This window comes from Cavia porcellus, unplaced genomic scaffold, assembly GCF_034190915.1.
Source record: "Cavia porcellus strain 051 isolate PalLab524CR breed Dunkin Hartley unplaced genomic scaffold, mCavPor4.1 scaffold_7, whole genome shotgun sequence".
NCBI classification, from domain to species: Eukaryota; Metazoa; Chordata; class Mammalia; order Rodentia; family Caviidae; genus Cavia; species Cavia porcellus.
This window is the reverse complement of record NW_026947490.1, coordinates 16,886,558-16,905,331: the sequence shown is the minus strand read 5'-3', so window position 1 is coordinate 16,905,331 and position 18,774 is coordinate 16,886,558. Positions and strand designations below refer to the sequence as shown.

The 18,774-nt window shown below is 51.5% G+C and overlaps 2 protein-coding genes across 12 annotated transcripts in view; one reads left to right on the top strand and one right to left on the bottom strand.

Annotated features, from left to right (window-relative positions):
• The first annotated feature begins 2,406 nt into the window (after positions 1 to 2,406).
• Positions 2,407 to 11,667, top strand: Yif1b (Yip1 interacting factor homolog B, membrane trafficking protein). 7 transcript variants are annotated; one of them, XM_013149877.3, is made up of 8 exons: positions 2,407 to 2,557; positions 8,112 to 8,350; positions 8,425 to 8,529; positions 8,614 to 8,692; positions 8,821 to 8,878; positions 9,762 to 9,926; positions 10,003 to 10,096; positions 11,395 to 11,667. In XM_013149877.3, the coding sequence occupies exons 1-8, from the start codon at positions 2,413 to 2,415 to the stop codon at positions 11,548 to 11,550; spliced, it is 1,041 nt and encodes a 346-aa protein (XP_013005331.2). In that variant the 5' UTR covers positions 2,407 to 2,412; the 3' UTR covers positions 11,551 to 11,667. The 7 variants fall into 7 exon arrangements, with proteins under 7 accessions (XP_013005331.2, XP_003467287.2, XP_063108745.1 ...); XM_003467239.5 differs by having other exon boundaries at positions 2,408 to 2,557; positions 9,771 to 9,926; XM_063252675.1 differs by having other exon boundaries at positions 2,430 to 2,566; positions 11,366 to 11,667.
• A 73-nt stretch (positions 11,668 to 11,740) lies between these two features.
• The window catches only part of LOC100726185 (kunitz-type protease inhibitor 2), a 39,033-nt gene continuing 31,999 nt past the window's right edge, over positions 11,741 to 18,774 (bottom strand). For 3 of the 5 annotated variants that reach the window (XM_023564028.2, XM_023564025.2, XM_023564027.2), the window contains 3 exons: positions 12,183 to 12,289; positions 11,987 to 12,052; positions 11,741 to 11,873 (listed from right to left, as the gene is read on the bottom strand). In XM_023564028.2, the coding sequence (XP_023419796.1) occupies positions 11,775 to 11,873; positions 11,987 to 12,052; positions 12,183 to 12,289 (272 nt within the window). In that variant the 3' untranslated portion in view covers positions 11,741 to 11,774. Of the gene's footprint in view, positions 11,900 to 11,986; positions 12,053 to 12,182; positions 12,290 to 18,774 lie in introns of all 5 variants that reach the window. The other 2 variants (XM_063252676.1, XM_023564026.2) reach the window with 2 other exon arrangements.

The following is an 18,774-nucleotide window of genomic DNA, read 5'->3' as shown; positions in this document are numbered from 1 at the left end:
TGCTCTGAGGGCTGGAGGTCTGATCCCCTTCTCAGAGTGTCAGAGAGCAAGCTCCAGTGCTAATGCTGTAGTGCTTTTTTTTACTTCCTCTGGGAGGGCGTGCCCATCTTTATCCTCTCTTCAAACTGACATTTGTGACCATTTTCTCTTTATTTTTTGAGACAGGGTTTCACTACATAGTCCAGGCTGGGCTTGAACTCATGGCAATCCTCCTTCAGCCTCCCAAGTGCTGGGATTACAGGGATGTGCCACCATGCCAGGCTTCTCTTACTTTCCAATTAAAGCTTTATCCTGTAAAAAAAAAAACCAAAATTTAAAATAAAGAGATATGGAAGAAAAATATATGGAAACGTGCATACACAAATATTACATCTTTTTCTTTTTCCTTTTATTTATTTATTTATTTTTGGTACTGCAGGGCTGGAACTTGTAATCCTCCTGCCTCAGCCTCCCAAAGTGCTGGCCAGGATTAATTATAAGCATGTACCACCATGATGTCCAGTCTCTGTTTCTCTGTCTATGCCTTTCTATGTCTCTCTCTCACACAGTACTGAGGATTGAACCCAGGGCCTGAGCATGCTAGGCAATCATTCTACCACTGAGCTATACTCCCATTCCTTTTTAAAATTTTATTTTGAGACAAGGTCTTGCTAAGCTGCCCAGGCTGGTCTCAAACTTGGAATGCTCCTGATTCAGTTTCTCAAGTAGCTGGGATTACAGGCATTTGCCACTATACCTGACCAATATCATTTCATATAAAGGATTTGAGTGTTTAAGAATTTTGGTATCCACAGAGCTTCTGGAACCAATTCTCCACAGAGACTAAAGGATAATTATAGTCACATAAGAGGTCAGCAGGGCCTGGCATGATGGTATACATTTGTAATCCCAGCACTCAGGAGACTGAGGCAGGAAGATCACTAAGAGCTCAAGGTCACCCTGGGCTATGTAGTGAGTTCAAGGCCATCCTGGACTGCACAAGGAGAACCTGTCTCAAAAAACAAGACAAACAAAATACCAAAACAAACAAAAAAAGAGGTAGGCAGGAAGCCAAAATACTTAGTTTATTAATTAAGAAATAGCTACAGATGTTGGGGATTTAGCTCAGCGCAGCATAAGCCCCTTGCTGGAAAGTGCAAGATTATGAGTTTGACTGCCAGTATAAAAAAAAAAGCTTCAGAAGTGATTAATCTGGAAGAAGAGGAAGGACTGAAAATGAGAAGCATCATGGTGATGCCTAAGGCACAGATGCTATGTCAGGGAGGAATGGGCTTCATACAAAAACCCAACTCAGCCAGCACTCTTTGATAAACCAGGAGCAGCCCTCAAGGTCCCCAAAAGCGTCTCTCAGAGGAGGAACGGAAGCCACCATGATAAGGCCACATGCCACAATCCTTCCGGAGTGCTGCCAGGGCCTGGAAGTCATTTCCACCATTGTCTTTGCCTGCAATAAGTGGAAGAGGCTGGGGACACAAGGGAGGAGGAGGAAAAGCAAAGAGAAGAGACAAAGGAAGCCGGTTTTCAGTGTTCAACACTAGTGAGTGCCATGAGCTATTACAGTTGTTGACAAGTGTTTGGTGGACACCAGGCATTGGAGAAAAAGTCACAACAGGAGAACATCTGTATGAATTTCAGAGAAATGGCCTAACGGTAGCTCTGAACAAAGATACCAGTTTTTATCACCAATAATTTGTTGGGTGTTCTTTTTTTTAATTATTCATTTTAATACCTAAGGAGGGGGAGGTGGGCATGGGGACACGAGGCCTGTAATTCCAGCACTCAGGACTTGAGGACCACGAGTTAAACGCCAGCCTGGCCTACAGAGCAAGGCTGTCTCAAAAAACAAACAAAAGGGGGCTGGGGATTTAGTTCAGCGGCATAAGCGCCTGCTTTGCAAGCAGGCAGTCGTGAGTTCGATCCCCGGTACCGATAAAAAGGAAAAAAAAAAAAAAAAAAAAAAGCACAGAAACATGTAATCCCAGCTCTTAGGGAGGCTGAAGCAGAAGGATCACAAGTCTGATCCCCAAAATAAGTAATAGCTGAAGATGCATCTCAGTCCGAAGGTACTGAGTTCAACCCCCACTACCGCAAACAAAAACCTAAGCAGTGCCAAAATTGTATAAGCACTGGAGCTGGCACAACTCGTATTAGTCCTTGGAGAACACAAATGCATCTCTCTTGCCCCGACCCACATCTTTGTGTGACTCAGACTCAAACTGACGGCCTGAATGTAAAGAAACGTTTCCCATCTCGCTCTTAGCTCCACATCTCACATCTGTAATTCTGGTCAAGACGTTCCGGATACCACCTTTCTGTCCCTCTCGCTTTACGTCAGCAGCGCCAGTTCCCGCCTCTTACGTAAACCACATCCCATTCGTTCAGGCCTTTCTGAGGTGTGGCCTCCTCTCAATCATGAAACTCATTGGCTATCGTGTACTTCCGGGCGTGGCTACGGGAGCCGGGCGGGCACGTTCCGAACCGCGATTCAGGCGGCGGCGAAGGGGAAGGATGCACCCGGCAGGCTTGGCGGCGGCGGCGGCGGGGACGCCCCGGCTGCGTAAGTGGCGTACGTGGCCAGCCGAGGAGCTCTTTCGGGCGGGGGTGTGGCGGGGCAGCTGCGGCGGTTAGCGAGGTCATTGCGGGTCAGAGGTCACGAGATAGAAGATCCGGAGTTTCGAGGTGTGCACAGCGCGGGGATGCCGGGTAGGGGGCGCGTCGCGGGTACAATTCTTTAAGAAATTCCTTTAGACTCTAGAAGAAAACTTTGGGCAGGACATTGTATGATGTGCAAAGAAACTCGACTTTCATTCATTTGCTGTTAGCGATCTGCCGGCTTCTGATTCCCTGCCTTTTAAGGCCCCCCAGCGCCCACGAGCTGTCGTGGCAGAGTGCACAATGTTTATCCCTCACTTTAAGATTTGAATTTGTATGTACTGTACTGTTAATCTCCCTTTCGGATCTCTGAATTTGTTTTTAAGTTCTTCATCTCCGTATGTACCTTGTGCTTTAAATTTGTTCATTCAACATGTCTTCCCTCACCTTCCGCTGTGCCCGGCCCTGTGTTGGAATTTGGGTGCCCAATAGTGAGCGGCATAACTCAGTTCTCGCCATCAGAGTTCGGTGGAAAGACCGACACTTAAGCAGGAAACAAACAGGTCAAGAAAGTTGGGGGATAGTGGGGATGTGAAGACAATGATCTGAGCCGTCCGTGACTAGTGGTTAAGGAAAGCTCTTCTGTGGGAGAGGTGGTTGTGCTGTTCCTCCTTTCGGTCAGTAAGGGACTTGGCTGCCCTATGGTGGGTGACCCAGGGGGTACAGAAGTGCCCAGTCAGCGCTGTTCTTGCCCTTTTGCAGCTGCCAGAAACAACGAATGACGGTGACAATCTAGATGGCGCTGCGATGCGAGAAGCACTGGGCAGAGGGCTCAGGGATATGAGGGGAGGCTTAAGCGGAGTTGGGGATGGAAGGGAACGTGGACGAGCATGTAGGATGGGTAGGCGCAGGTGCAGGCTGCAGGGTCAGAGAGAGGTGGGGACCCACTGAAGAGGCATCTGTTGTGGGAGTCCCGAGGTGACATCTTGGGGTGTCAGTGCGCTTCCTGGAAGAGGGTATCTGTAACCTAGGAGATCTGCAGCAAGAGGGAAGGCAAGAAAAGGAGTAGACAGATGAGTAGTGACTTAGAAGCTGTGCTGAGTGCTCAGAAGGGAAGAAAAGCACTGGATGTTATGGCTAAGAGCCGGCGGGGCTGTGCCTTGTATGAAAGCGTGAGGAGAGCCTTAGAGGAGGAGTGCGGGGGCTGAGGGAGGGAAGACGTTCCAAGACGAAAGCGTGGTGCTGCGTGTTCAAAGGGCTGTGGGCGCAAGGAGCTCCGCAGGGTACATCCGGAGAGGAGGAAAGTTGTGGTTGGCGTCGGAAGTGGCTGGCAGGGTTGGTCACACAGGGCCTAGTGTGCATTTGAATTTGATTTTCAGCACAAGGGGCACTTAATTTGTACTTAAAAGGATCGTAAGACCTGCTCCAATGGTTCCCACCTGTAATCCCAACAATTGGGAGGCTGAGGCAATGGTATCACTGCAAATTGAAGGCCAGTCTGGGCTACATAATGAGTTCAAGCCAATCCTGAGCTACACAGCAAAACCCTCTCTCACTCAATCAATCAATCAGTCAGTCAACAAATAAACACACAGCACCTGCCTGGAAGGTCATGAGTTTGATTCTTAGTTAAAAAAAAAAAAAAAACGAATAAAATAAAAGTATGGAAAGCCAGGCATGGTGTGGTGTGTCTGTAATCTCAGCCTTCATGAGAGGCTAAGAGGATTGCACAAGTTTAAGGCCAGCTTGGACTAGATAGGCGGACCCTGTCGGGGGGGGGGGGAATCTGAGCATGGTAGTGCATGCTCTGGAAGATTGAGACAAGAGGATCCCAAGTTTGAGTCCAACCTGGGCAATTCAGCGAGACTTTCAAAATTTTTAAAAATTTTTTTGTCTTTTTGAGACAAGATCTCTGTGCAGTTCAGGCTGGCCTTGAGCTCACTTTGTCACCTAGGCTGGACTCAAACTCACCATGATCCTCCAGCCTCAGCCTCCCGAGTACTGGGATTACAGGTGGGATTACACCCGGCTTCAAAATTTAAAAATTTTAAAAGCACTTTGGGGGTGTAATTCAGTGCAGAGGTCCTAAGGTCAAGCTTCATTACTGTTTAAAGAAAAATTAAACTGGGCAAGGTAGCACACACCTATAATCCCACCACTCAGGAAGCTGAGAAAGGCAGAGTGCCCTGAGTTAGGCCAGCCTGGGCCACACACACAGACTGTCTCAAAAAAATTTTTTTTAAATTAAAAGATAATAAAAGTAATATGGGCTGCCCAGTGAAGTGAAGGTTGATAGGGCTTAGAATCATGGGCCAGGGCACCAGCTAGGACATTTAAATGACTTTGGAGATGACATGTCAGAGGGGTGGATGACACTGGGAAGTAGTGGGTAGGGACTAATTGGCACTGATGTCCTGCAGAGGGGAAGTTGGGAGTTTGGGGCGGAGGTAAGGGCCCAGGGGCAGGCAGCTGGGGGGTTCCAGGAAGGGGCCACACTTGAGTCTCCAGCCGGGCAGCAGATAGTGGCTCCAGGTGGAACCCAGAAGCCAAAGGTGCACTTGGTGGTAAGAGCTGGCTATGGATGAGACTACTGTAGCTGAGAAGCAGAGACAAGGGCAAAGGTAGCAGATGAGTCGCCAGCTTGCAGGATCTGGAGAGTGGCCCGTCGGGGGACTGCTAGCTCCACACAGGCAGAAGGGTATGTCGCTTCACCCTTTGCTGCGTCCACTGTTGCTGCAGCAGAGCCCCCATGGCAGAGGGTTCCTGTGCCTATTGGGTCAGACAGGTAAGAGAAACAGGTGCCTACAAATGTTTCAGAAATAAGAGGTCAGCCAGGTATGGTGGTGCTGCCTGTAATCCCAGTGGTCAGGAGGCTGAGGCAAAAGGATCACTAATTTGAGGCTGGCCTGACCCTATCTCCAAAAACCCAAGTTAGCCAGACCCTAGCTCTTAAAACAAAAGGGAAAAGCAGAGACGTAGATCCTGGCCATAAAAGCAGTGACACCAAATGTTGCCATGGGCTTGATTCAAGTAATAGAACAGTGGCGTCAGCCTAGATCTGTGGAGAGACTTAGGAGGCCAGGTAGCAGCAGAACCCAGAGTTGAGGGCTGATGGACTGACAGGGATGAAGGGGGCTTGCACCGAACTTTCAGGCTGCGGGAAATGGGGACAAGGTAGTGCTAATATTGTTCGCTCTGAAAATGAAGGGAAAAAAAATGAAAATGAAGAGCCCATTGTTTTCAGGCTACAAAAAAAATTGAGAGGGTGGGATGTGGTGGCAAAGGTTTGTAATCCCAGCACTTGGGAGGCTGAGGCAGGAAGATCACAACAAGTCAAGAGTCTAGCCTGGGCAACCCCATCTCAAAATAAAAATTAAAAAAAAAGATTGGGGGTGTAGCTCAATGTGAAGGCCGTGGGCTCATTCTGCAGTGCCATGATGGGGGGTGGGCAGAGGAAGAGTTGGGGGCTGTAAGTTGACAGTAAGGTGATGGACAGCTGCTGCCTGTGGGCTGAGCACTTGGTGAGCGTCACCTCACTGCCGCATGGTGCAGCCCAGTAAGACAGTGAATTCTACTCCACTGAGAGAGTTGAGGGCAGAGACCCCTGGATGTGGGTAATTTGGTTTATCTCCCGAGCCCATCAAATCTTACCCTGTTCCCTGCCACCTGTGCCTGGCAGAAATCGTTTGCTGTGTCAGTGTTGCCTGGTGATCAGGAGCCAGGCCCTGGACCACAGTGCTGGCTTCTGATGTCATTCAGAGAGCAACCCCCACTTCCTCAGAGGTCAAACCAGGATCAGGGAAGGTAGCTGTTTCCACCCCACACCCCAATGTGCCCACCTGTTTTCCTCCTTTGTGGGAGAGCTACCCAGAAATGGCCTGTGCCTGTGTGCCCCTCCAGGCCAACCCAGCAGCCTCTACTCTCCCCTAGCCCCCAACATCTGAGGAGCTTTCCTAGGTTTTATTTGGGGCTTTTGTGGGGGTTTTTTTGGTCTTTTTCCTTTTTATCGGTACCAGGGATCGAACTCATGACTGCCTGGTTGCAAGGCAGGTGCTTATGCCGCTGAGCTAAATCCCCAGCCCCCTTTTGTTTGTTTTTTGAGACAGGGTCTCACTATTTAGTTTAGGTTGACCTTCAGTTCCCCTATGTAGCCCAGGCTAATGGTTTTGAGAAGGGCCCAGACCCAGTCTGGCCTCAAACACAAGGTGATCCTCCTGCCCCAGCCTCCCTAGTGCTGGGATTACAGATGTGCACCACCATACCTGGCTTTTGTTTGGGTTTTTGCTGTGCCTCCTGTCTGCTAGGCAAGTTCTATAGCATTGAGCCACACCCCAGCCCTGACCTTTTGCAAGCTCTTAAAACCTGACTGTGCCTCACACCTGCATGAGTTTTGTTTTGTTTTTGAGACAGTCTCCCTAAGTAGTCCAGGCTGGCCTCAATTTGTGGCCATCCTTTTGGGTCAGCCTGAAAGTGCTGGGATTACAGGCATGTGCCACCACACCCAGCTGTCTAATGATTTTGAGATGGGCCCAGACCTTTTTGGCTTTCCCTTTCTCCTCTGCAAAACGGTGTGAAGAGACAGGTGACTGTGAGGTAAAAGGAGCTAAGGCATAGTGATGGTGACAGGACCTGCTGTGGGGTAAGCACTCTGCCAGGGTTTAGTTATTGTGATACTTGTCAGACCCACCTGGTAGGTCTCCTGATCTGCCACTCACTTGGTTTGGCTGTGTGCATAAGTCATTTAGCCATCTGAGCCTTGGTTTTCACATCTGCAAGACGAGGTGGCATTTTCACACTGATCAGGTTCAGACCGAGAGCTGACTGCAGCCCTCATCTGGGACAGGACCTCACTGTCCAATGGGAGAAGTGGAACAAAATAAAGAACGAGTCTACTGGTGCTGCATTCATTCTGTGGACCAATGAAGCAGGTCAGGGAGCAAGCAGTGGCACAGAAAGAGGTGCAGTTGCAGACAGCATGGTCAGGCTGACGAAGACTCCACTCAGCAAGACCTCGAGGGGCAGAGGCACAGCTAGGGCAAAGGCCCTGAGGTGGCACAGTGACAGGGTGTCCAGGGAGCATTGAGAGGCCCTGGTAGCTGCAGCCGAACGCCTGAGGGACAGTGTAGAAGGAGATAGGAACAGGACCCTTGTGCTTAGTTAAAAGCTTTGTACAATTGGGGCTGGAGGTTTAGCTCAGCGGCATAAGCACCTGCCTTGCAAGCAGGCGGTCGTGAGTTCAATCCTCGGTACCGATAAAAATGAAAAAGACCAAAAAAAAAAAAAAGCTTTGTACAAGATTTTGTGAACAGCCAGCCCAGTACAGAGTAGCTGCCATCTTCTTTATCATTATTTGGATGGAGCATAGATGGATGGGTAGATGAATGGATGGATGGCAACTCATACCTGACAGCCCATCTGACATCAAAATCGATTCTGTCACGGTGACCTGTCCCTGCTGTGGTAGGAGCAGCAGGGAGAGTTCTGCAGAATCAATGGCTCCCCACCTTTTGCCTTTGCAGCCTCGAAGAGGAGGATCCCAGTGTCCCAGCCGGGCATGGCTGACCCACACCAGCTTTTCGATGACACAAGTTCAGCTCAGAGCCGGGGCTATGGGGCCCAGCGGGCAGCAGGTGGCCTGGGCTACCCTGCCAGCTCTGCCTCACCCCAGGCAGCCTTCCTAGCAGATCCTGTGTCCAACATGGCAATGGCCTACGGGAGCAGCCTGGCCGCACACGGCAAGGAGCTGGTAGACAAGAATGTGAGTGCCGGGGCTGGCAGGAGTGAGGGACCACAGGGACTACAAGGCCTCAGATTTGACCTCTGCTTCCCTAGATCGACCGCTTCATCCCTGTCACCAAGCTCAAGTATTACTTTGCCGTGGACACCATGTACGTGGGCAAAAAGCTGGGTCTGCTTGTCTTCCCCTACCTGCACCAGGTCAGTGTGGCTGCCAGGGGCTAGGAGCGTGGGGGCCAAGGGTGCCTGCTCTGGGTGTCCTGCCCACTCCTTGTTGCCCCATAGGACTGGGAGGTACAGTACCAGCAGGACACCCCAGTGGCCCCCCGCTTCGATGTCAATGCTCCAGACCTCTACATTCCAGGTCACAGCCTGCCTACCACCCCACACCCTCCTCCCTCTGGCGGGCATGTGTAGGTCAGGGGCTTGGGTGGCCTGAGCCCCACAGTAGGCCTTCCTTCTCTGACCAGTGTCTGGGTCTGCCTCCTACAGCAATGGCTTTCATCACCTACATCTTGGTGGCTGGTCTTGCACTGGGGACTCAGGACAGGTAAGGGAGGTCCAGGATGGGATGGGGTGAAGTGGGATCGGTTGGCCAAGGGGCCATCAAGGAGGTCTCAGGTCTCCTTTTAGAATAGCCTTTCATTTCTCCCAGTTGACTCAAGACAGAACCCTCCCTGGAACCCTGATACCTGACCTCATCTCTTCCCTTTTCTCCCACCCATGTGCAGCCTTGCATGCCCTGTGACACCTGACCCTCCAGTGTGTCCTTCCTCCTGGGAACCAGCCCCAGATCCACCTCTTCTTCAAAGGGACCTAAATGAGCTGCCCCCCTCTACCCCTGTACCCTGACTCAGAAAGGGGGGCTGACCACACCCCTTATCCCTGTGAGGCCTGATCACCTCGTTTCTTCCCCTAGAAGGTCAGCACAGCCCCCCAGGGCCTTTGCATTTCAGCTGCCTTCTCAGGAGGATGTTCCTGTCCTGTGCCTATTGATTGCCATGTCTCCCACCCTGTGTCACTGCCTTCCCCCAGCCTGACTGGAGGGAGCCCCACCACCACCTCTCACTTATAATCCCCCTGTTCCTTTCCTTTGTGGCACTGAAGACAACTGTTGAATCACTGTTGAGGTCCTGGCCTTAGGGCAGAGAGCGAGGCTGTCCTTCCAGGCTTAGCTGCTTACTCCTTCTGCCCTTAGCTTACTGTCCCTCTCCTAGGGAGCCCCCTACAGTCCCTCAGCCCAGTCCTAACACTGCTGGATTCCACTGTGTGGGACAGGTCGGCCTCCTCCTCAAAGTGACATTTCTATAAGGAGAGGCCTATATCTACCTTGGTTACTGCTGGGTCTCCAGTCCCACCCCATATCCACACAGAGCTGTCCCCAGGCATTGGTCAGGGACATCTTGAGCTGCCAGGCCCCTGACTGAACTCAGTCCCCACAGGTTCTCCCCAGACCTCCTGGGGCTGCAGGCGAGCTCGGCACTGGCCTGGCTGGCACTGGAGGTGCTGGCCATCCTGCTCAGCCTCTACCTGGTCACCATTAACACTGACCTCACCACCATTGACCTGGTGGCCTTCTTGGGCTACAAGTATGTCGGGTGAGTACCTCCCACCTTGCTTGCCAGCCCCAGCCCAAAGGCCTCTCCCTCAACCCAGCCTCTTCTCTCCTTCCAGCATGATAGGTGGTGTCCTTATGGGCCTGCTCTTTGGGAAGACTGGTTACTACCTGGTGCTGGGCTGGTGCTGCGTTTCCATCTTCGTGTTCATGGTGAGCTGTGACCCAGTGAGAGTGGGGCTGGGCCACAGGCCTCTTGGGTGAATTGGGGTCCCTAGGGCCTCCTTGCAGATATCAGAGAGGGATTTAGACCAGAGCCCTGCTGAACCGAGGGAGCCTAGAGTGGCTACCCGAGTCTGGGGCCAGGAGAGCTTCCAAAAGGGAGCATCCAGGCTGTGGCTGAAGAAGCTGGACCCAAAATGCTGCAGGGGGTTGGGGAATGAGGGTTACGCTGTGTCCTGGCTGCTGGCTGGCTGCCTCTTCTTGCTCTACTCTCCTTATATGGTGGCTTCTGGCTAAAATGTCACTGGAAGGAAATTCTGAAGGCCCTTCTTACAGGGGAGGGGGGTGGGTGGCAGGGAAAGGGGTGCTATTTAACAGCAGTGGGCCTAGCAGGCTTGGGTTGACCCCAGGCTTCACTGGATTCGGAGGAGGTCACTTGCCCTGTTCAGACCTGTTTCCCCCTTGACTGTACCTCAAGATGCTGGGACGATTCATTTTGAACACAAAAAGGCAGAGTATAAATGTGATAGCTGGTTGCTAACTGTGACCCACAGGCAAACTTTGACTTCGTAGCATTATAAGCTTTTCTGTTTCTTTTTTCTTTTTTCTTTTTTTTGAGACAAGTCTTGCTATGTAGCTTGGGCTGGCCTTGAACTCAATATATTAGGCTGTCCTTGTACTTGTAATCCTCCTGCTTCAGCCTTCTAAATCCTGGGATTATAGGTATATGCCACAGGCTGCCTAGCTACAAGTTTTTGAAAAGAAATTGAAAGTATTTTAGGAAATAGCTTGTTATAAAAAATTATCATCTGAGCCAGGCATGGTGGCACATGCTTGTAATCCCAGCACTTGGGAACCAAAGCAGAAAGATCATTGCAAGTTCAAGACCAGCCTGGGATACAGTGAGACCCTGTCTAAAAAACAAAACAAAACAAAACAGAAGATAAAGGGGCTGGGGATGTGTATCAGTGTGAAACCCCTAGGTTCAATCCCAGTAAGGCAAAAAAAAAGTCATGAGAGGTTCTGGGGGAGTAGCCTGGTGGTAGAACATTTGCCCAATCTAACATCAGGAGGCCCTGGGTTTCATCTCCAGCACCTCATGAGAGCAAACGTCTCTTGGCCAACGTAAGAGGTAAAGTAGCCGTAGGAGCAGCTCACCACCCCCCAGGCAGGGTATTAACAGTCACGAGCCTCAGGGTCACTTTGGGCCTGGCCTGCAGGCAGCGGGGGTTTTGCCCAAGTTCCCACCCCGACCCACAGGGTGACCCGCGCGCGCATCTGCCCTCCAGATCCGGACGCTGCGGCTGAAGATCCTGGCTGAGGCGGCAGCAGAAGGGGTCCCGGTGCGCGGCGCGCGGAACCAGCTGCGCATGTACTTGACCATGGCGGTGGCGGCGGCGCAGCCCCTGTTCATGTACTGGCTCACCTTCCACCTGGTGCGCTGAGCGCCCTCATCATCTCTGCAGGCCGGGCCACCCTCGCAGCCCGCAGCTTGCCCCCCACGCCAAGGTGCTGAGACCTCCAGTTGCACAAGGAATCAATAAACCCAGAGGCTCACGCAACTCAGGCTCCTTGGCGGGCTCCGGAGCGCAGGGCGGCCGGCAGGGGGCGGCGGGGCACTGGCGGGAGCGAGACTCAGCAGGATGGAGGTTTAATAAGCCCCACCCCATCAGCGGGCAGTTTCCTTCTTGTCTTTCTTTTTGTCTTTGTCTTTCTTGTCCTTCTTCATCTTGGGCTTCTTGGTCTTGTCTGCGGTGTCTTTGTGCTGCTGTGAGCAGTCAAGAAGAACGGGGGCTGGAGGTGGCTACAGGGCTCGCCCCTCGTGAGTGACCGGACCGCGACCCTCCTTGGGGCCGAGATGGGGACATGCAGTCTCCTTACCTTCCCCTCGGAGTCTGAATCGCTGGAGCTGCTGCTGCTGGAGTCTGAGGAGCTGCCATGGCCGTGCTGGTTGGGAGGTTGGGAGGGGTGGCAGTGAGGGCAGGAAGCACCCAGTCCCGCACCCCGAATTAAGACTGCTGAGTTGCAGCACCCAGCCTCCCCTCCGTCGGATGTGCTCAATGCTGAGGGCACTCACCCGTGGTTCTTGGCCTGCTCCTGGTCTGCCCTGAGCTTTAGGGGAACCGTGCTTGGGGTCTCCTAGTTTGCATGTCCCCTCTGTCTCCTTGGAGTTGGAATCCAGGGCTGCAGAGAGAAAAAGCGTCGGGTGGGTTGGCTCAGGCGACAGAGAATGGGCCTAAGTTCAAATACCCCACCCCGTGGACCGAAACTCCTGGGCGAGCGGACCTGCCGCCAGGCTGAAGTCCATGGTGTCCAGACCAGGTGTGTCCCAAGGGCCAGGAGGGCTGCGCGGTGCCCTGGTGCAGAAGAGGAGCGGCTGGACCGGGAATTACCAGGTGCCCACCCTCCGACCTTTGTCCCTGCGGCTTCTTAACAATGACTCACAGCCCTCCCCTGGCTCCTCCCAGATTCCTCTGTGGGAAGTGAGGGAGGCAGATACCCGGCTTCCTGGAGGGGAGGAGCTCTGGATTGGGGGTGAGAGGGTTGAGGACCTTCCTCAGTTTAGCCTCAGTGACTGTGGCTGCTACCAGCACTGGCAGAGCCTTCTGGAGTTCTGTGGTTGGGCTGACACCTCATTGGTGTTCCTGCATGATGTCCCAGAGTTTTGGGGCTTTAGCTGACATTCACAGTGCCCTTCTGGCTTAGAAGAGCCTTTGGGGTTGGAGCAAGAAGTAGATAGCAAGAAGCAGAGACTGGTGGTGAGCAGTAGGGGACCTCTCCAGAGTGGCTTCCGCTTATTGGTGAATGGCAGATACTTCTGGGGTGCCTGGGACACTTGGATAAGTTTCCTATCCTGGTGCCAGGCATTGCGTTTGACTTGGTTTTGAATAAAGACAAGTGTCATACTTTGGACTGCTGTCACAAATCTGTAGGCCTAGTGGTTTAAACAGTTTCTTTCTTATAACCCTGGAGTCTCAGAGTCCAAGACCAAGGCACCAGTAGATCCTGTGTCACGTGAGGGCCTGCCCCTGGCTTTCACTCAGCTGCTGTCTTTGCCTTCCCATGGGCCTCAAAGCAAGCTCACACCAAGGTTTCTTTGAGGGTGGGAGGGTGACTAGCCTTGAACTTGTGATCCTCCTGCCTCATCCTTCAGAGTGTTGGAATTATGGGCATGTGTGCACCACAACTGGCAGTAAAGTTATTAAAAATCAATTGTATTTTAGAAATGGGTTTTATGTAACATGCTTAATAGTGTGTTTGTTTTGTTTTTTGTTTTTTGAGACAAGGTCTCACTATTTAGACCTTGTAGACAATTAGACTGTGTAGACCAGGTTGGCCCTGAACTCCCTTTTAGCCCTGGCTGGCCTGGCACTCAGGTGATTCTTCTGCCTTAGCCTCCCAAGTACTGGGATTACAAGGCATCTGCCATCCAACCTAGCTCAAAATATTTTTTTAAAAAGTATTATGTATGATTCAAGAAGAGAAATACAGGGGGCTGGGGATTTAGCTCAGTGGCATAAGCGCCTACCTTGCAAGCAGGCAGTCGTGAGTTCGATCCCCGGTACCGATAAAAAGGAAAAAGAAAAAAAAAAGAGAGAAATACAGCTGGGCGTGATGGCACAGCTACTGGGGGACTGAGGCAATTAAGACCTTGTCTTTAGGGCCGGGGATAAAGCTCAGTGGCAGAGCATTTACCTAGCATGAGGGAGGCCCTGGGTTCTACTCCCAGCACTGCAAAATAAAAAGACAGAGCAAAACAGCAATCCAGAGGAATAATCATATGATATGCTGCAGAGGGGTTGGGTTATAAAGTCACCAGGGGACCTCACTGAAATTCTGTAAGTTTTCTTGGGTTTTGGTTTTGTTTTGAGGTGGGAGTCTGTATGGCCCAGGCTGACACTGAACTGGGCTCAAGTGCTCCTCCTGTCTCAGCTTCCAGAGTAGCTGGGACCACAGTTACACACCACTATGCCTGGCTCATCTATTTTGACTCAACTCTGAAGATACAATGGTAAAATGCTCTAGTCAGAGGAATGCAAGTGCAAAGGTGCTGAAGCAGGAATATACCCATGTGTCCAAGGAACTGCAGGACAGTCAACAGACAAAAAGGACAGAGGTAGAGATGAGATGAGTTGGAAGACAGTAGTGACTTACAAGTCAGATCTTTGCTCTTTTGATGAATGTGAGGAAGGGATGAGCAGTGATTGAAACTCTGCTCACAGCTGGGTATACTTGCAGAGGCCTGTAATCACATCACTGGGAAGCTGAGGCAGGAGGATCACAAGTTCAAGTCCCACCTGGGCTACTTAGTAATTTAGTGAGACCCTGTCTCAAAATAAAAAAGAGCTGAAGAGGTAGCTCAGTGCAAAGATCCTAGGTTCAATCCTTAGTACTGAAGGAAACAAAGAAAGTGTTCACATGCTTCTCTAGTAAAATGTACCCCCTGTGAGGGTGGGGACATTGATGGCTTTGTTTATAGCTCAGAAAGCTGTGACTCACCAGAGAATTAGTTTACCTGATGTCAGGAGTATGCTAATGACAAGCTACAGCCAGTACAAACTGGTGATGTCCGGGCTGTGGAGGTCAGGCTACTGATAGCGGGGAGCTCCTTGCACCCCTCACTGCTCTATGGACAAAGGAGGTAACCACTCAGGATCTATGCTACCACCAGGATAAAGTGGCAAACTTGCCTTACAGGTAAATGGTTTTGTACATTGTGCCTGGCACAGGTACATAGAAACAGATGCTCCATACATGTTATTTTTATTATTTACAAACACTTTAGTTCTCATAAAACTGGCAACAGACAGCTGGTAATAGTGACACACACTTGTAATCCCCCCATTTGGGATGCTGAGGGAGAGAGCTTTGAATGAGTTTGAGGGCAGCCTGGACTTCTCAAAACAAGACAAAAAAAGACCAAAAAAGATCGCTTTCCTTTTTGGTCACAGGAAAACCTGAGCTACTTGAGACTGAGCTGGTATATGTGTGTGTGTACCCTGTGACCACTCAGGGACCCAGGCTCCATCTGTCTTGTTGCTCTGTGTCCCTCCAGGGCAGGGTGACCTGCTGAGGCTGATCCCCACTATGGGATCATCAGGTTGTCAGGAAGGGCAAGGGCAAGTAAAAGGCACAACACTTCAGGCCTTCACTTGGGGCGTTTCACTGACTGAGCTCTTCCCTAGCATGCACAAAGCTCTGGGTCCATCCCCAGCACTGTAACAGGAGAGAGGAAGGGAAAAAAAAATGCAGACCCATCTATGCACAACACATTGGCCAGGACATATGGTCACATCTAGCTGCGAGAGAGGCTGGGAAACATTCCTAGCTAAACGGCCACACTGAGGTGGTGAAACCTAGAGACCCCCTGAAATGAAGGCAGAAATGGATACTGGTGCCCATTTGTTGCTACTCCCCTACTCTACCTATGGCCCAGGTTTATAAATGGTGGCCACTCATATCTGGGAAGGTAGACACAGAATTGCTTCGATGAGCAACTCAGGTACGAGGCCCAGAGAATGCTGAGCCTTTTGTTTGGAGATATTAGCACCCTACCATTCACTTTTCATCTCCCAGGGCTGCTGAGCCCAGGGACAGTAGTACATATTGTCCTCACTGGGCCTGCCTGGCTGGCTTCTCTTCACTGACCTACAGGCCCAGGTGGCATGTAGGATTCCTGTTAGTCTCACTTTGGTATCTAATAGTTCTGCTCTCCACCCTCTGCTGACTCCCTAATTTTTTCTGCCTAAAATGCATTGGAGCAAAGGATGTAACAGCACCAGTGTGCTGCCTGCTCTGCCACTGGATAAAGGGACTTGTGTTCTCAAGTGGCCTGCCTGCAGCAATACAGATCCTGCTCACAGCAGAATCAACTTGTCCTTTCCGTGATGTCCACCTGAAGGATACAGACGTCCTTCAGGGCTGTTGCTCCAGTCCTGAACCTGTGACCTTGGTGTTGCACTTAGGCAGAGGCTTCTGGATGCCACCTTCAGTGTGCAGGGAAGCGAGACACTGTAGGTGGGTTGTAAGGGACAGTCCTCCAAGGGGTCTTGTGCTCCCTCGTCTCAGGGTGGACACATTTAGCTGGAGAACAGCTGTGATAAGGCCAAGTTTAGTCTTGCCTGAAGTTCACAGAGACCAGAGTGGCCTGGTCCTATAAACATCATAATCCCCGCCCTGAATGTTTTCTTTAAGATCAACTGCATCCCAGCTGACGACCCTAAGCACATAGTGAAGACCTTAAGCACACAGTATGTGGGGCTATTTCCTTTCCCATCAGACCAAAGCTCTGTACTAGCCTCTAACCAGTTAGGCTTTTGGTGTCCTAAGATTGAATGAACATCAGGAAATTTGGGACCACTGGGAGGTGTCACAGGGCTAACAGCCCAACTAGGGAGGATCAAATTTGGCATTTACCCAGCCAACTGTCAAATCTATGATAGTTTTTTGTTTTTGAGACAAGGTCTCACTACATAGCCCAGGCTGGCCTTGAACTCCAGAGGATCCTCCTGTATTAGCCTCGGGAGTGGTGTGATTACAGACATGTGCCACCACAGCCACAACTGTCTGTAGAATACACTGCCCAAGGGTCCTGAGCAGGGTTATAGGACTTACTGCAGACAGGCCAGGTGGAAGACCCACTGTCATCCACTAGGAGCCATACAAGGGTGTTGAGACCGAGCTGCTGAGTTTTAGTGTCACTGCTGATTACTCAGCCAAAAAGCACCTGTCATGCCCCACACAAACATAAAACCTGCAGATGGGGCACAGGGGACTTGGCTCACTGCCATGAAGCCCGACCTGGAAGGCCATCACATTGACATTAAGACATGTGGGTAATGCCACTTGGGGAATTGCCCAGGACTCCCTGGGTGTCAGAAACCTGATGTGGAATCAGCCTGGCTGGTGCAAGGCTGTGCCAGCCCACGGAAATGCTGGGATGGGTCTCCCACTCAGGAGTGTAGTGACAAGCTAGCTTGGTGGGTGGCCTTGCATGCAGGGGGAGTGTGTAGTGGGCAGGGACAGGATCCCAGGTGGAGTAAGTGAATGTGTGGCCAGGGAGTAGGGGTGTTGACTCCCCCCACCCACCCCACCACCCCCGCAGAATGAAGATGGATGTGTCCGCCCCTGAAAACACAGCTTCACCCCATCTAGCACCACTATTCACAAGGGCCCCCTTCTGTGGAAGGAAATGTGAGTACAGCATTTTCACAAACCTGACAGTAACCACTGTCATGATCTCCCATTTGGTCACTACAGGGGAATTTGCAAACAGGCCACTCAGCCAGGCAGGAAAGCAGACTGACTGCTATGCTGAACTGGACTCACAGTCCCAGAGCCCTTTGGGGGCAGCCTGCCCACGTTAGTGGGAAAGAGCAGCAACACCTCCCCTCCTTGCTCTAGTCTTTGCCAGGTGATGGTCTAGGGAGAAATTTTGTGGACAGCCACTACCTGACTAGTGTGTTTCAGAAGCCCAGTGAGAAATCTGTATGTGTGGTGGTGGGGGTGGAACACAGGTCCTTGTACAACAGGCAAATTCTCTACCACTGAGCAAAGCCTCCAGCTGTGCTCCCCTCTTTTCAATTTTGAGACAGTTTAAGTAGCCTAGGCTGGCCTCAAACTTGCAATTCTCCTGCTTCAGCCTCCCTGAGTAGCTGGGATTACAGGTGTGTGCCACCACAGCCAGGCTTGAGTGAACACTTAAAAGCCCACCTTCCCTGTTTGAAGATGACAAGGAGTATGGTATGCAGAGACTATTGAATATACTGGCTACTGGCCCACAGGATTAGCGTTTGCAACAAAAAGGCACCACTGTCAGCCAGTAAATGACACAGAATGTGAAACCTGGCACAGGTTTCAAGGGCCACACTGTACAGTGGCACCATTACCTGGGAAGTGTCAAAATGTGTGGAAGAATCAGCAGCCAGGAGGGAGGACAGAACTTGGACACCAGCCTGAGGAGCTCTCTTCTGGAGCGCTGTCCAGGGACCTGCCTCCCATGTGCCAGGCACCCTCCTGATAGCCCATCACTGAGGCTATGCCAGGCAGCCGGCAGTCACATGCCTGTGGACCAGGCTATCTTTGAGCTCGGGGGACTGGATGTTCAGGGCCACATCAAGCAGGTCCCATGTGCGTGCCAACTCCGAGGCTCTGCAGTGACTCCCTGGTGATCAGGGGAAGCCAGAGTCCATGGGCATCAAGTGCTTCGGGTAAGAGAGGCAAGTTCAGAGCAGGTGGGCTATTTGCTCAACCTGCTTCTGGAATCAGTTTTTAAGCCCTAAAGGATTTCTAGGAAGGGCCAAGGGAAGGACACCAGTTCTTGTTTCACAATCCAAAGTGGTATCTGGAAGTGTGGACTCCATCTGGCTACTTTCAGGAGAGAGGCCCCAGCTGCTGGAGTCACTGAGGCAGACGGAGCCCAGGCCGCCTGCTGACCTCGGGGCCACCAGGTGCCACCTCAGGAGCGCCTGTGTGGAAAGGGGGTGCGATGGGGGCTCCCAGTGTCTAAGGAGAAGCTCACACGTGGGACACAGTACTAGGCCTATGCTGGAGGCCCAATCAGCCACCCAATGCTCAGTCCTGTTTCACACCAGTATGGGAACATGACAGAAAAGTCCAGGAAGGCATCGAGAGGCTGGTCCAGGAGCTGCCCTCTTCCTGCTTCCAGG

Bases quoted from the DNA above. Each gene is read 5' to 3' on its own strand.
- Yif1b (XM_013149877.3), top strand. From the start codon at position 2,413: ATGAAACTCATTGGCTATCGTGTACTTCCGGGCGTGGCTACGGGAGCC. The intron at 8,879-9,761 runs GTAAGGGAGGTC...GACTGAACTCAG, and splicing joins GCACTGGGGACTCAGGACAG to TCCCCACAGGTTCTCCCCAG. The intron at 9,927-10,002 runs GTGAGTACCTCC...CTCTCCTTCCAG, and splicing joins TTGGGCTACAAGTATGTCGG to CATGATAGGTGGTGTCCTTA.